The sequence below is a fragment of the Stigmatopora nigra genome, chromosome 13 (genome assembly GCF_051989575.1).
Source record: "Stigmatopora nigra isolate UIUO_SnigA chromosome 13, RoL_Snig_1.1, whole genome shotgun sequence".
In the NCBI taxonomy this organism is placed as follows: domain Eukaryota; kingdom Metazoa; phylum Chordata; class Actinopteri; order Syngnathiformes; family Syngnathidae; genus Stigmatopora; species Stigmatopora nigra.
In genome coordinates, this window is record NC_135520.1 from 10,317,501 (window position 1) to 10,333,292 (window position 15,792).

The following is a 15,792-nucleotide window of genomic DNA, read 5'->3' on the forward strand; positions in this document are numbered from 1 at the left end:
AAGATAACAATTTAAGGCTTAATGTTATACATGTTACTTATAAGCAATTTTTAAAAATTGACCATAACACTGGGCAACAACTTGAAACTCATTTTTAGTTCTTTTAAGAGTTTCAATAACCAATTTTTGGGTGCGGAATCCAAAAACATTTTTTTTCCTTTCCACAGATTAACTATTAAATTATTTGATATATGTATATATTTCCATTATTCAAAAAAATACACTGCAGTCTGGCATGTTGTTTTATCTCTTTTATTGTATCTCAATTATTGAAAACATTTATAAAACTGTTAGTTTTTCCTAAGAAAACAGAGATCTTGAAGTGAAGAATTCTTGTAAAAAAAAAAAAAAATAAGTAAAATCCGCACCCAAAAGTGTTGTAAATTACTGTCAGACCCAAAACAATAAAATGTAATTGACTTATGCCCAAAACCCTCTACAAAGTGATAAAAAAACAGCAAATGTTTGGCTTGTGCTTTTTGCTCATAGTGGTTATGTACCATACATGAATCTGACTCAAAAAAGAAAAAAAAATGGAATGCAGCACTTTTTTGCTAACCTTGTTATTTTCCAAGTTCGGTCTACAATTTGAAAAATATTTCTTCTGAAGGTTGCAACAAAAAAGCTAAAAGTCACAGAAAGAGTGAGTTTGTATCAAGTTCAGATGGGAACATTGTGCATTTTAAGGGAATACAAAAAATATCACCCAGAAGCACATTTTTTTTCCTGCGAAAAGAACGCCTTCACTGCCAATCAAGTTTGAACAAGGTTGATCATGTTTTTGTGTTAATTTACAAACTAAACAAATTCGTTAGAATTCGATCAAATTTGATGATACAGCAATTTTCAGAGCTTTAGCCTAAAAAATGCACAAGGTTGAATTTTGGAGAATGGACACCCATTTTTTTGGCATTGGTAGGGTTATCCTACGGGTTGGTAGAGGATGACATTATTTTGGCACGTTGCATAATGAGCGCAAATGTTTTAAAAGTGCTCAAAAGGCTTCAATGGTGCACTCAAGACAAAAAGCAGCAAAATATTAAAAATACAACAACAAAAAGTGAAAAATATTTGTGCTGGGGGAAATTAAATAGTAAAGTCAGAAGTTAAAGAATGGGTAAACAAGTTTTTTTTTTTTTTTTAAGTAAAGATTTCAAAAGAAAAAAACAGGAGTGACAAGAGAGAAAAATTATGGCAAGAAATTAACTGGAAATAAAATTAAAAGTAATACAACAAAGATATATACTTACTTTTGTCCCCCTCCTGTGTATGATTCAATATATAACATCACTAAAAAGGAACAAAAAAATTATAAAGGCGGCCTGAGAGGTTTTTTTTGCACAGTCCTGTGGATAATATATATTCATATAAATAGAAAATGAATGGATTTGAAATCCAAACCCACTATGGCACTGGAAAATGAGCCCTAGATAACTGCTAAACAAATAAACGCCCATGAATGAGCGGAACATCCTAGATTCAATGATCCATTTTCAGGTACACCGCGGCAGTGGAAGAAGTTGAGCCATTGCTGGGGATTGGCTGAACCACAATGGGCGTGTTCTCCTCTGCAGTGCAAAATAATGGAATTTGGATTAGGGCAAAGTATGAAAACATGTTTTGGAAGATGCTGTAAATACTGTCAAATACATGGAAAAGATACTTTACAGAGCTGGTAGTCATAACTGTGACTACCTCGAGATACGAGCTTAATGCGTTCCGGGACTGAGCTCGTATGTCGATTTACTCGTAATTCAAATGAGCGTTTCCATAGAAATGAACTAAAAACGAATTAATTTGTTTCAACTCTCTAAAAAAACGCCCAAAACAGGATATTAGATTGGAAAAATATTTGTATTTGTTCTAATTTGCCATCTATTAACAAAGTAACAAATAAGTAGTTGTTTAATTGTACTAAAATGTGTTTAATTGTACTAAAATTAGACAGATTACGCGGAGGGGAGAAACTTTTTGCACGGCAACGTGCTCGTGACATAAACTAATTTAAATGAACTTGAAATTACGATGCAGACACTCGAAAATAAGCAGCTGCTTTGAAATGGCTCCATGTGACTTTCCTGCCTTTTTCCAATTCAAAGATTTGCTTTTTCATATCCATACTGAGCTCCTTTGACTTTCCCATTGTAGCGTTTGTGGACGTTTGCAACCAATGAGCCCTCTTTAAATGGCCTTAGAGAAGTCACCAGCCACAGTCGCTCATAATCACTCAAAAGAAGTTAAGAGGACATGCTATGAAGCTCAATTCACTGACAAATTTCTAAGTCACCGAATTTGCTAAATTGTGTTGCTGTATGTATAGCAGATTTGATCACTTTTTCTGTTAATCCATAATAAAGTCATAAAAGAACCAAACTTCAGGAAGGTTTTTTGTGACAACGAAGTAGCTGTTCCAATCACTCTATCAGACGAAATCAGAGTTGTAGAAATAACTGGAAACTCAAAAGAGAGCCATGACATTATGTTCTTCACAAGTGTATGTAAACTTTTGACCACTACTGCACATATACGTATACATATATGTATACACATATACATATACGTATATACATATACATATATACAAACATTCATCATCACTTTGGATTCATACGACCCATTTATTCTGCCTCAAATCAAGCAAATTCAATTGCCCACTTGTGCTTGAACCCAAATTTACCTGACAAGGCATCACCTTTGACAGATGCGTCGGCAGTGGCGGACGAACTGGGCTGAATAACTATTACAGAGTCTCGTGCTGTGAAACAATAATACAACACAATTCAGGTAAAACTCTAGTCCGAAATCTGAATTATTCTAGTTTTTCTTGACTATGGTGTGCAATTGATTTCATATAAAGGCATATGGTAATTAACCCAGGCAGGAAATTTAAAATTGAATACAGTGTTCCCTCGGTTATCGCGGTTAATGGGGACCGGGACCCCCCCGCAATAAGTGCATTTCCGCGAAGTAGGCGTGCCCCTTCAAAAATGCTTAAAGAAACGTGTAACACGTGCACAAAAACATCATAGTAGTATGGATGGAGGATCTTCTGCAGCTTTTTTGCACGGAAGAAACATCGTTATTGGGAGTTGTGAACATTGTTTTTTTTGGGCGGTGAAGATGCGCCTGTAAACAGCCATGACGTCATCAATGCGATTCCTGAACTCTTACCATGTTATTGACCATTTCTTTGGCCTTTTTTTGATGCAATTACTAATTCTTATTGAATATTTTGTTTCCACCTCTTGTAAAATGATGTAATTTATAATTTTAATTTAATATCTTTAAATTTTGTATTTATTTTTTCCTGAAAAAAATCTGCGAAGCTGAGTCCGCGATAGCTGAAGCGCGAAGTAGTGAGGGAACACTGTATTTACAAAAGCAGCATGCAGTAGACCTTGTGCAAATGCAGCGTATTAGCCTAAAATAGAGAAAAGCGTTACTCACCATCATCCTGCTCCCTGCTCTCCTCCTCCAGGTCTTCGGGGTTCACGTAGAAGTCCCTTTCGTCCTCTTCGGGAGATTTGCACTTGCCGCAGCAGAAGCAGCAGCAGCAGAAGCAACAACAGCAGGTGAAAATCCCACAACACACCAGCAGGGCCTAAACAATCACAGCGGGTAGATTTTTTTATAAAAACTCATTTTACATCATTATCACTGACTGACATGAAATCTACATTTTTGTAAAATAAACAATAAGTGCTTAATTAATGTAATGGTGTCATTTTTAGGGAGGTTTCAACCAAACAACATCAAAATAAAACATGTCCTTTCGCCATCTGTGAATTATTTTCACACTTTATTATCTTTCAGGATGCAAGAAAACTGCAGTAATGGATTTGGCGATGCGATCCAACTCATAAATGTATTTTCGTGCTCCTCCTATTTCTCCAGAAGTAATGCAATCACATTTCTTCTCTCTTTCCTGGGTACTCGGCTGTAAATGTAACACGCCTTACCTGGAAATGTTTGCAACTTATCGCTACAGAGCGAACATCCAACTATTCCTTCCATGTTACCAGCGAATCAAAATGATTGGTCCTCATCTTTGTCTTAAATATTTTGCTCTTTTCCCCTTGGCCCATCACACAGTAACCGTTTGTTTACAAAAGTGTCCTGCCTAGCATCCCACGCTGCTAAAAGAAACATGTGTCGCAGACTATGACGCAAATGACAGAAATTTTGAAATGTAATATTCATTCTAAACATTCTTCCATCATTGGAAAGTTAAAAATGTGTCGTTTGTCCTCCCACAGAAAAGAGGGCAGTGCTAAAGAGCCGCATACGGCTCTAGAACCAATGGTTTCCAACTCCCAGCCTAAAATAATCAATACAAATGAATCATATAAATGTGTATAAAAACGAAAGGAGTCAAATATTTAGTTTAAAGGTAAATTACTCCTTTCAAAGTAAATCATTCATATTCAGTTTTCAGTTAAATCATTCAAATCAAACAAGGCAACTTCAAATTAAGGCATTTATATACAGTTTTATATTTCAACTATTTAGTTTTTAGATTCACCATAGGAAAACACGTTCTGATGGCACATATAACCCATATTTAGTTCCACAATTGATTAATGTAGATAATCAGCTCCAAGACAAAAAAATACATTTAAAAAAAAAAAACACGCCCCGGAGAGCTATGCAGAAACCAAATTCCATTCTGTCTGTCCACTGAAAACAAAGTAGCAATTTTAGTGAATGTCCTATCTATGAACAACAACAAATAGAACCAAGCAAGCAAGTTTTTGAGACTTCACTCGACACGCGTTAAATGGTAGGAGAGCTGGGCGATAAAATGATAACGATAATTATCATGAAATATTTTTTGTCAATCATAATATTAAAAACTTCCAATTAAAAAAAATCGATAATTTTAAACTGTAAATAAATCATCCAACCACTACATAACAGGGGCGCTGTTGCGCAATGAACACTAGTCCTAGACCAACATTCAGGAGAAGAAGAAACATGTTTTTAGCATGCTAGCAATAGAAACTAACAAGCAGCATGAACGCACAAGGACAATAATACGGCCAAAATAAGTTATTATGAGATGAGAGGACAACACCATTTTATGTAAATGTCTGAAAACGTTTTAAAAAATCTAAAACTTCTATTGGGTTAATATGGCTTAAGTTCATCCAATTTTTTTTTATGTTATTTTTTTTTAATGGTCATATATCAGATAAATTTACGGTTCCTTTTAGTGAGGATGAAAATAGTCTGCTTGCCAATTAATGTGATGGTGTCTGATTATCTTATCTATGTCATATTGCACAGCAACCTTTGGTTTGAAGTCAAATTAAAAAAATATATATTTTGCAAGTTTTATGCTTTACTTTTCATTGTGTAAGGAGGGAATTGTCTTATCTTTGTTGCACAAAAGAAGAAAAATACTTTTTAAAATCATATTTCATATTCTCTTTTCTTATAAAGTAAGGTAACATAGGTAATTTCATATTTGAACAACGAGGAAAGTAGTTTATTTACTTATTCACTGAGGTTGGAAATTTCAAATTTGAGACAAAAAAAAGATGTTATAGTTATGATAATTATGTTTTATTTATTTTTATTTTATTTTTAATCATGATAGCAATTTTAGTCATATCGGCTATCTCTAGTAGGAGTGGAATCTCTGTACCATAGAAATGACATGCAACTCACCTTGAACCAGCACTTGGACATGAGGAAGTAATACTTGACACTGTCGTCGCCAAACTGCTCGGCTACATAGAGGCCCATGGAGCCATACTCGTCGTATATTTTACGCTTGTTCTCGTCACTCAGGATACCGTTTGCGTTGTTGATCTCCTTGAACTTCTCTGCCGCTTCAGGGTTGTCAGGGTTCTTGTCTGGGTGGTGCCGTAGCGCCAGCTTTCTGCAGAACGGCGACCACGCAAAGTTAGATTTTCAAATCCAATGTTTGGGTTAACGCAGTCAGTCAAAACCACCTGTATGCCTTTTTTATTTGCTCGGGCGATGCTCCCTTTTGCAAGCCCAGGACTTTGTACAGGCTGTCACCTGCCGTAGACATTTTGCGCTGAGGTCTGTTGGGGTCATCCATGTTGGAATATTCTGCTGAAACCAAAGCAGGCAGATGAGAAAATAGAAGACGAGAAGTTTTTTCTTTATTCTTTGTAAATGAGGAAGTCATAGAACCACTTGAAGACGTTAATCGTTTCTCATAGTCTCGTCACATTATTATAAAATTGATTGTCGATACTTATCAGGTGATACCTGATATGCTTAACCAAATAATGATATGCATGAGGTTTAATAAATGCTGTATGAACTTCAAATGTATACATTGTATCGTTTCAAGAGATGTGTCTGTTCATTTGCCTTCACTATTAAGATCTTAAGGCATCCATATCCACTTTGACAAGATAAGCAGGTGCCTCGATGGATATTTTACTTTACAATGTCAAAAATCCATAATTGACCTTCACATTTATCCAATTCAAAATGTGTAGCTTTACTCAATCTAAGTTGGGAAACACTACTACTTGAAATATTTCCCTCTCACTGGATTTTAAATGTACTTTACTAAAAAAATAAACACTCTTGGCCGATTTCACAAATTAACCAATGCTGTAAATGATCAAAATATTTAGTAGAAAAATATTTGACGCAAATATTTATTGGTAGAGTATGTGAAACGCAGCAGTCAGGTGAAGATTCGACAAGTGCTAAGCTAAGTTTAGCACCAATGTCCCTATGAAAAGAAGATTCTTACCCTCTGGGCGATTGAATAACGGTGTTTTGAGAGAATCAGATCATCTAGTCCTGAACATTACAAGCAAGTTTGACCCTCGGACAGGCGTTAACACGCAAGTGGTCGCCCTAATACACCGGCTTCCTCATCTTGACTGAATGGTCGAGGTGGAGAAGCAGTTAGCAAAGCGGGGAACAAACACGGAAATACGCACCGGAAGTGGCGTCACAATATAAAAGCATCGGAAATCAATAAGAAAACGAATGTCGTTAATTGGAATAAGCGTTCTTTAACGCTAATGGCACAATTCTAGAATGTAATTGGGGTGACATAATCAGTGAATTTCTGTTGTTTTTTTCATCTATTATACATTACCCATCCAGTTATAAAATTGTATAAATGTATCCATTAGAATATTTTGACAAAGATTAAATACATTTATCAATTTTATAATGGGCAAAAATAGTTATTAGGTCCATAAGATATTAATCAATTTTAAAACAACAAAGAACAATTAGGTTAATATATATATATATATATATATATATATATATATATATATATATATATATATATATATATATATATATATATATATATATATATATATATATATATATATATATATATATATATATATATATATATATATATATATATATATATATATATATATATATATATATATATATATATATATATATATATATATGCTAATTAGCCCAGTGGTTGCGTTTGATACATATATGTACACACACAAACACCAATGGGCTGATTAGCAGAATGGAATATGAACTTTATACATATATATTCATTTTCCCTTTTGCTTATCTGCCCAGTCATCTTGACAAATCATTTGATTAATGCCATGTCTCATTTTTTTTGCTTTTTTGTAGTGTTTCTAATCTGATGGTTTTACATTCAGCCCAAAAAAATGTTTGCATGATTTTGATTTAGACTAGCTTTTCAAAAGTGTTTGCACTTTGATTTTATTAAGTGACTCAATGTTACACTTACATTTTTGTTCATTTTTCTATTTATATATAGTTCAAACTTTTCCTCAAATTCAGTAACATGAAATTTTGTCTATGTAGCAACACTGGACAATAGAGACCCCCCCTGAAAAAAAATAAAGAAATAAAAGAAATAACTGTGCAGTTGCACCTTTAAAGGCAAGGTCAAACACAATAGGTAACACCTATCAAATTACACACAGTGACAGAGCCATAGTACCGGTGCTTATATCAGGAAACACAGACACACACAAAAAAACAAACTCCCGACAGAAAAATTTCTTTGAGACGAATGGAGCAAGAATGGGTGCATCGGAGAGCGTTGAACGAAAAATACCAACAAGATCTTCGCGTCAAGCTGGACCTGCTGGAGAGAGAGTTCAGGCACAAGCAACGAATGCTGCAACAACGACAACGCTGGCTCCAAAAAGAACGCCAACGGGTGGGGTCGGTGAAGGCCTGCCAGCGCAAAGCCACGGTTAGCGTCGCCATGAAGGAAATAGTCTGGAGCCTGGATACCGAGTTTCCCAGATCCGTGTCGGCCACCCCGCCGAGCAGTAGAGGAAGCCTGCGTAGGAGCTTATCTTTCGTGCGGGTGAAGAGCATTGCTGCCATCGACGCCATTTCGGAGAGGGAAGCTGAGAGGCGACGGCGGGAGGCTCAGGAGAAGGCTGAGAAAGTGAGGTTCCTCCAGAGGGAGAGCTTGCACGGGAAGGTGATGGAATTCATCCAAAGGCTCCAGGAAAGGAAGGATAAAACCTAATCAATGTTTAACATGGTCTTCATGTTGTCTAACGCTATGTGAACTGGCATCTCCATGAGAAGTTTGACGTTGTTTTTCCACAGAAGTGACTCTTGAATTTCCTCATCTTAAAAAAAATGTTGAAAAGCACAATGGATTAATACATTTAATAACAAGTGAGTAACACTGGATCTTGATCACGAATTGAAACCATGACCACGTTTGATTCAGGAAGTTTTCGAATATACTGGTTTCATTTTGATACAAATTGTGTGAATGGGACATCAAAAATATGGAAATGGTAAATTGAAATCTATTTTTTTTAATGATGATTTTTTTGTTTATTCTTTCTAGGTTTTAAACTCTGGGGTCTGAAATGGAACTTCACCCTAGTGAAGTCCCATTTGTCATTAGTGATTGATAGCAATTGGATAGTCGGTATTGATATCAGTCACATGACCAGATTCAGTAGGGTTGTTATCAATATTGGAAAAAGCTGACATTACGATTTCTGTGTGTTTGCTATATAGGAATTTTCCAAGTACATGATAAATATAGTTTAATCTATATTGCAATTTATATTCCAATAATACAATTTAAAGATCTTTGGACCAGAAGATTTCAAATATAAGTGACAATAAATACCAAAATAAGAAATGAGATGAAAATAAAGATGGAAATTAATACATAAATGAATCACAGTTTAAAATAAGTTCAATATAAACATTTGGCCAAAATATTTTAAATAAATACAAAAATATAAATGTGGAAATAAATCCAAAAGAATTGATATTGACTTAAAAATAATTCAATAAATAAAAGCATTTTGTATTTGTTTTAGTCAGTGAGATCCTGAACATGACTAATTTTTTAAAAAAGTCAAAAGCAAAATGCTTTTATTGATTGAGTTCATGCAATCATTTTACTTATTTTGCATTTATTTCAACAACTATTTTAGCAATTATCTAAATAAGTTGTTACCCTTATTTCCAATAATTGCATTTATATTTACTTTTTTTACGTATATATATGTTTATGTATTTATTTGGATAAGTAACCCACCTTCGCAATCGAAGTCCACCCTTGTGGGCAGAAGGCTAGTGTGGTCCATGTAGCAGAGTGTGCAAAGCAGTGTCGTCTTTTCTCCAGGAATGCTGAGCATGAGCACAAGGCGGGAATATAGCATGTTGCTCTCCATCACCGCCACCCACGGATGGAGCTCCTGAGTAAACAAGGTCAAACGTGTTAAGACTAGGGATCTCTCAATCTAGATTTGTTGACTTTCAAATCTGATTTTCTTCAAGATATATTTTCATGTATATGAGGTGAAATAAAGTGCTACCTCAACATGCGAGAGCCCCGATATACGAGCAATTTGAGATACGAGTAAAATTTCGGGCAAATATTTATCTTGAGATACGAGACAAATTTTGATATAAGAGCATAGAGCGGATGTGAGTGGCTGCTCATGAGAACATCATGGCCGCAATCCCTCCTTTTTCAGTGTTTTTTTTCTTCCGTTAGACTGTTTTACTACTTCTCGTTGGCAAGTGGTGGTGCGTTATCTTATTGTGAGGACATTTGTGTGCTTCATTTTGGAATATTTTGAATGCAAAAGAAAACAACCCTTGATAGGTTGCATCTGAAAGTCAGGGTGGAGGCGGGGCTAACAGAGCCAACCCAGGAGAAGGTATCAAAATTTAAAACAAATCTTGAATTAAGTTTAGTGTAAGGTTAGATTAAATTTATTTTTGAGTGTCTGCATTGCAATCCAAGATCATTTAAATATGTTTATGTTATGTTACAAGCGCATTGTCATGCAAAAAGTCTCCCCTCTCCGCAAAATCTGTCTAATTTTAGTACTATTAAACACATTTTTGTACTATTAAACCACTAGTTATTTGTTACTTTGTTAATAGATGGTGAATTAGAACAAATAAAAGTTTTTCCAATCCAATATCCTGTTTTGGGTGTTTTTTTTTTAGAGAGTTGGAACGAATTAATTTGTTTTTGTTCACTTCAATGGGAAACGTTTATTTGAGTTATGAGTAAATCGACATAGGAGCCAGAATTAAGCTTGTATATCAAGTTACCACTGTATTGCAATATAATTTTGCAGTATTTCTAAAAAAAAAATGTCAAAAAGTGTTACCTTAACAAGGCTCAGCTGCTGTCTCCGGCCCACAAAGGCATTGAGGTACGTGCTGAGCTCATCAAGGAATCCTCTGATGTCATCCCTCGTGGCGGCCTGCTCGGTGAGCTCGCTCAGCGGGATAAACGGTGGCACATTGTGGCGAATGATCTTCAGTGTCGGCTTCACTTTCAACTCCAGGTTGTATGTGTCAAAGTAGGTGCCGTTGTAAGCCGTGGTCAATGCCACACATATACCATCCCCACTTCGTGTTTTGGTGATGTCGTAGCCACCTGGTGACATAAAACACCATCAAGTAACAGTACTATTACTAGTAATAGTATTTGTCATTTTGAAAAAGCACTGCCAGTGTTGTCAAATGGAATAGAATAAGGCTCATATATTTAGAACTTTACAAACTCGCCATTTTCCCCAAAACAAACTAGAAAAGTAAATGCCAAGCAAAGAAACGGACGGAAAAGCTAAATTATTTTAATGTTGGAAGGAAAAAAATGGTAGACTAATTTAAGCTTCTATAGGATGAAGGACCATTTCAGTTGATTTAAATTTATTTTTAAAAAAACCTCAAACCTCTTAAGACCTGCAGTGTTTTTAAAAGCAAAAACAATCCAAATTAGATTGCCATATCTTAGCCCTTCTATAGCCGATGTATAGGTTAGCAGTCAATGTATCTTTGGATTATTGATTTTTTTTTTAGATCGATTAAGCAGTGTATTACCAATAGGCTCTAATTTGTTGTGCAAACAGATATCGATCTTTTTTCCGCATCTGTAGGTAAGGGCATAGATGTCAAACATAAGTAATAAGTAATAGAAACATACCAATGATGTGATGAGCATACAGACGCTCTTTAAGATGCATTTGTCGGGCCAGCAGTTGCAGAAGTTGTTCGCTCTCGCTACCGTTAGACTCAGTTTCTTCTTCTTCTTCTGTGCATTGATGGAATAGTCGTTCCTTGCGTTTTTCAATGTCCTGAGGACATCATTGACAATAACATTTAGATTATCATCATACACGAGTTGAAACGTATAAAAATAGTTATTTAATCTGCACTCAATTTGAGATATTTTCCCCAAAATAAATGTAGAATCCATTTGTTTTTTTCATAAACTAAATCCATTAATTAGCCCATTTTTTCTCATCTTCTGAACCGCTTTATCCTCATTAGGGCCGCGCGGGGTACTGGAGCCTATCCCAGCTGACTTCGAGCCAGAGGCAGGGGACATCCTGAAATTGTGGCCAGCCAATCGCAGGGCACAAGCTGAAAAACAACCATTCATGCTCACACTCATAGCTAGGGGCAATTTAAAATGTCCAATCAGCCTACCATGCATGTCTTGGGAATGTGGGAGGAAACCAGAGTACCCGGAGAAAAACCACACGGCCCGGGGAGAACATGCAAACTCCACACAGGTGGACTGACCTGGATTTGAACCCAGGACACCCTGGACTAACCTGGGTTTTAAACCTTACTTTAGAAGCCTACAAAATAGTCGGAAGCCCTAATTATAGTTCAAAATCCCATATTTTACCCTTAACCTTAGTTTTATACCCTTATTTGGAATCCTAATATAGTATATACCCTCGTATTGTACCCCTATTTTTTGAGTTCGAGATGACGGCGTATATTACAGACAATGAGCCAAGTTAATGTCATGGCTTTTTTGACTTCTTCTTGACGCCACCCATTTTACCTTGTGCGTATGGATCTCTGCCTTGAGCCGGTCCCTCTGTGCGGTCAGCGCCTCAACACGAGCCCGCAGTTCCTCCTCGCGACTCCGCTTCCGAGGCTGTTGTCGACGGCAAGTCGCCCATTGCTCCAGCGTACTCAAGTGACTTAAAACCCCTGTGTAAACACGCTTTTAACCCGTGACATTGATAGAACGAGACGCATGTACATGACAACAAAGTGACTATGGGCTAGAATCTCTGAACATTCGCATAAACCAGTAGGACACGACCGATTAAATTGAAAAAAAAACTACACATAGCGTACCTTTTGCTGACTCCATGTTGTTGGGAAGAAGTTTCTTAATTTTGTAATTGAAATGTTAAATTCTTTTATCTAGCTCTGAGCGACCAAAGTTTAATTTTAGCGGCTTTTTGTGCTTCATCAGTGTCAGCTCCTCCCACTAACGTTATCTTGTTCGACTGGAATTACATTAGGGAACTACCGGTTCAATTGCATTACTGCCACCGGCTGGCCATAAGGGGTACTATAACTAAACTCAATACTATTTATATAATTATGTAGTGCTTTAGCAAAATATTTTTAGACATATGTACACATCGTCTCTTGGTGGCTATTTTGCGACGGAGCAAAGGAGCATGTACTTCCAAATAGAAATAAATTATTACATTTTCAACCTCTTTCCAAACAGATTGTTTTTTAGTAGAGCTGCATCACATATGCAGTAAATTAACTGTACTATCTTCTCTTCTAAGAAATATTGTCTAAATATGTTGTTTGAATCAAAGCCAGGTTATTGAGGTTTGTTATAAACAAAAATCCCATAAGGGCAAATTAAACAAAAGACACTAACACCATTTAATTGAGAAGCAATTCTATATTTGATATGTTCCATTAAAAAAATGCACAAAAATAAACTAATCAATTAATGGGTTGAAATACAAGCTATGCTAGAGTTAGAGTGATCAAATATAGTACTTTAGAATTAATGTACAGTATGTATACATATATATATATATATATATATATATATATATATATATATATATATATATATATATATATATATATATATATATATATATATATATATATATATATATATATATATATATATATATATATATATATATATATATATACACACGTTTATTTATTTAGTTATATATTTATTTTTGTATTCATTTATGAACTTATTTATTACCTAACTATTTATGGCTAAAATGTCTTTTCCTGTGTCTGCATTTTGACCCACTGGCTACTGTGACAATGAAATTACCCAAATATGGGATGAATAAAAAATTAACCAATCCAATCCAATTTTTCCTACCTCCCAAATCAGGGTCACTAGAACGCTAGATCCATACATTGCAGCTTAAGCCAATGGAAGAGTACACTTGGTATTGAATGGAACCACAACAGTATAAATGTCAGCCAACTGGTTTAATGAAGCATCTCAAATTTTATTTTAAACAGTGTTGTTTTTGCAGTATTTCTTCATGCTGGATGGACTCTTGTCTTTGGATCGGAATGCTGTGATGAACTGTCTTTTTTAATCTTTTCAACCTCAGGCGGTGAACAAATCGGTATCCAGTATTTTTGCATTGCCTTATTCACATCTGTACCGCCACACTGGAGATTTACCGAATGTTCCTTAAACGAAATCACCGAATTTAGCTTAACACTGTGCACAGTCACTATGAGTGGTTTATCGACCAGGAGATTGTAGAAGTCATCATACACTTGATCATCCCATGATCCCATGGACTCATTGAATCCATCCAAAGAGCACAAAAAGGCCTGAAGGGGGTACTCCATCAGAGATTTAGGAAGGCATCTCAAATCTTTAATGTCCACTTGTGATTCATTACCAAAGTCAACAAAGACTACACCGACCGTGCTTTCAGACCTCCAAAGAACTTGAGCACGGTACCACTGGGAGTCTTCTGAAAAGAGGGCAAGGCATGGACTACCAGGATTGATAGTCTCGGGGACCTCGGTGTCCTGTAAAGTCTCTCCGACGCTCTGGGTGAGTCTGCACACTTCATTTAGCTTTTCTGTTTGAGCCAATTGACACCAGAAGTAACTGGGTCCCCCAATGCAGGAAGTGTACATCTCTGCTGGCATATGATGCGTTATGATTGGCGTCTGATATGTAAAGGTCTGCTCAGGTGGTGACATTTCACCAATATCATAATTAATATCTTTTGGTGTCTCCATAAAATCTTCAAGGGATGAATTCAAATGTTCCTTTTTTTCCTGGTTGTTGACTGCCTTTTCATGTTCACACAAAGTTAGCGATGCAAGATTTGTGTCCAGAGTCTTCTTCATCTCTTGATCATCTAGCTTAGGTTCTGTTGGCATTTAGTGTGAAATAAACTTTAAAGTAGACTAATAATGTTTCCATCTATGACATCATATTCAATCCGTGTTACGGCCATGTCATAGAGACCTTTAATCCATATCACAATCATCAGTGTCACCACCATCATGGGTTTCACTGTCCGGCTGCATCTTTGTCATAAAGCCTTGCATCTATCTTTGGAATATCATCCCCCTTTTTTCCATACTTAAATAAATCCTGAATTGTATCTGTTTATCTCACTGTATTTAGAAAGACGTCACTCAAAGTAATTGCTTTTTCAAATTAATATGTTAAATCGTTATCGTTGTCACTCTCTTTAAAAAAAACGTGATAATAATTCTATATAATAATATAAAAAACACTAAACAAACAAACAAACGCAAAAATATTAAATAATATAATCTCTATGTGACTATAATCTGACACTGGAATTGTACCAAAATGACAAAAATATCTCAATAAATAAAAATTACATTAAATGTATTTTTTCAAAAAGAATGTCACATTTCCACATTTTATTTTTAGAGAAAAGGTGAATCTGTTAAAAAAAAATTTCATCTCATTTCTTGAAATGCTTTATCCTCACTAGCATTGCGGGGGGTGCTGGAGCCGATCCCAGCTACCTTCGGGCTAGAGATGGGGGACACCCGGAATTGTCAGCCAGCCAATCGAAGGGCACATGGAGACAAACAAACATTCACACTCACACTCATACCTAGGGGCAATTTAAAATGTCCAATCAGCCTACCATGCATGTCTTTGGAATGTGGGAGGAAACCAAAGTACCCGGAGAAAACCCACAGAGGCCTGGGGAGAACATGCAAACACCACACAAGTGGACCGACCTGGATTTGAACCCCCACTGTGAGGCCGACACGCGAACCACTCAGTTACTGGTCCTACCCGTTAAAAAAATAAAATAAAACATTAAATACAAATCTTTTGTATCTCAGGCCAGGGTGTTTTTCTTTTTTTTTAAAAAGTATATTTTTTAAAAGCTTGATTTGATTCTAACCCACCCAATCTATCAGTTAGTAGCGTCAACATCATTGCATGTGGAAAAAAGACCGTTTGTGGTTTATTAATTTTAATCACAACAGAATGCAAGC

The 15,792-nt window shown here is 35.8% G+C and overlaps 2 protein-coding genes across 5 annotated transcripts; both read right to left on the reverse strand.

Annotated features, from left to right (window-relative positions):
• Positions 1–236: 236 nt before the first annotated feature.
• dnajc5gb (DnaJ (Hsp40) homolog, subfamily C, member 5 gamma b) lies at positions 237–6,940 on the reverse strand. Of its 4 annotated transcripts, none has more exons than XM_077731758.1 (6): positions 6,743–6,940; positions 5,958–6,081; positions 5,671–5,884; positions 3,448–3,601; positions 2,693–2,755; positions 237–1,568 (listed from the first exon to the last, which is right to left on the reverse strand). In XM_077731758.1, the coding sequence occupies exons 2-6, from the start codon at positions 6,068–6,070 to the stop codon at positions 1,480–1,482; spliced, it is 633 nt and encodes a 210-aa protein (XP_077587884.1). In that variant the 5' UTR covers positions 6,071–6,081; positions 6,743–6,940; the 3' UTR covers positions 237–1,479. The 4 variants fall into 4 exon arrangements, with proteins under 4 accessions (XP_077587884.1, XP_077587882.1, XP_077587883.1 ...); XM_077731756.1 differs by having other exon boundaries at positions 2,678–2,755; positions 6,743–6,939; XM_077731757.1 differs by having other exon boundaries at positions 2,678–2,755; positions 5,958–6,084; positions 6,743–6,939.
• Positions 6,941–7,694: 754 nt separating this feature from the next.
• On the reverse strand, positions 7,695–12,791 carry cenpo (centromere protein O). Its single transcript, XM_077732124.1, has 6 exons — positions 12,625–12,791; positions 12,323–12,474; positions 11,450–11,600; positions 10,629–10,900; positions 9,539–9,698; positions 7,695–8,603 (listed from the first exon to the last, which is right to left on the reverse strand). Exons 1-6 carry the CDS (start codon positions 12,638–12,640, stop codon positions 8,494–8,496), a joined length of 861 nt encoding a protein of 286 aa, XP_077588250.1. The 5' UTR covers positions 12,641–12,791; the 3' UTR covers positions 7,695–8,493.
• Positions 12,792–15,792: the final 3,001 nt, after the last annotated feature.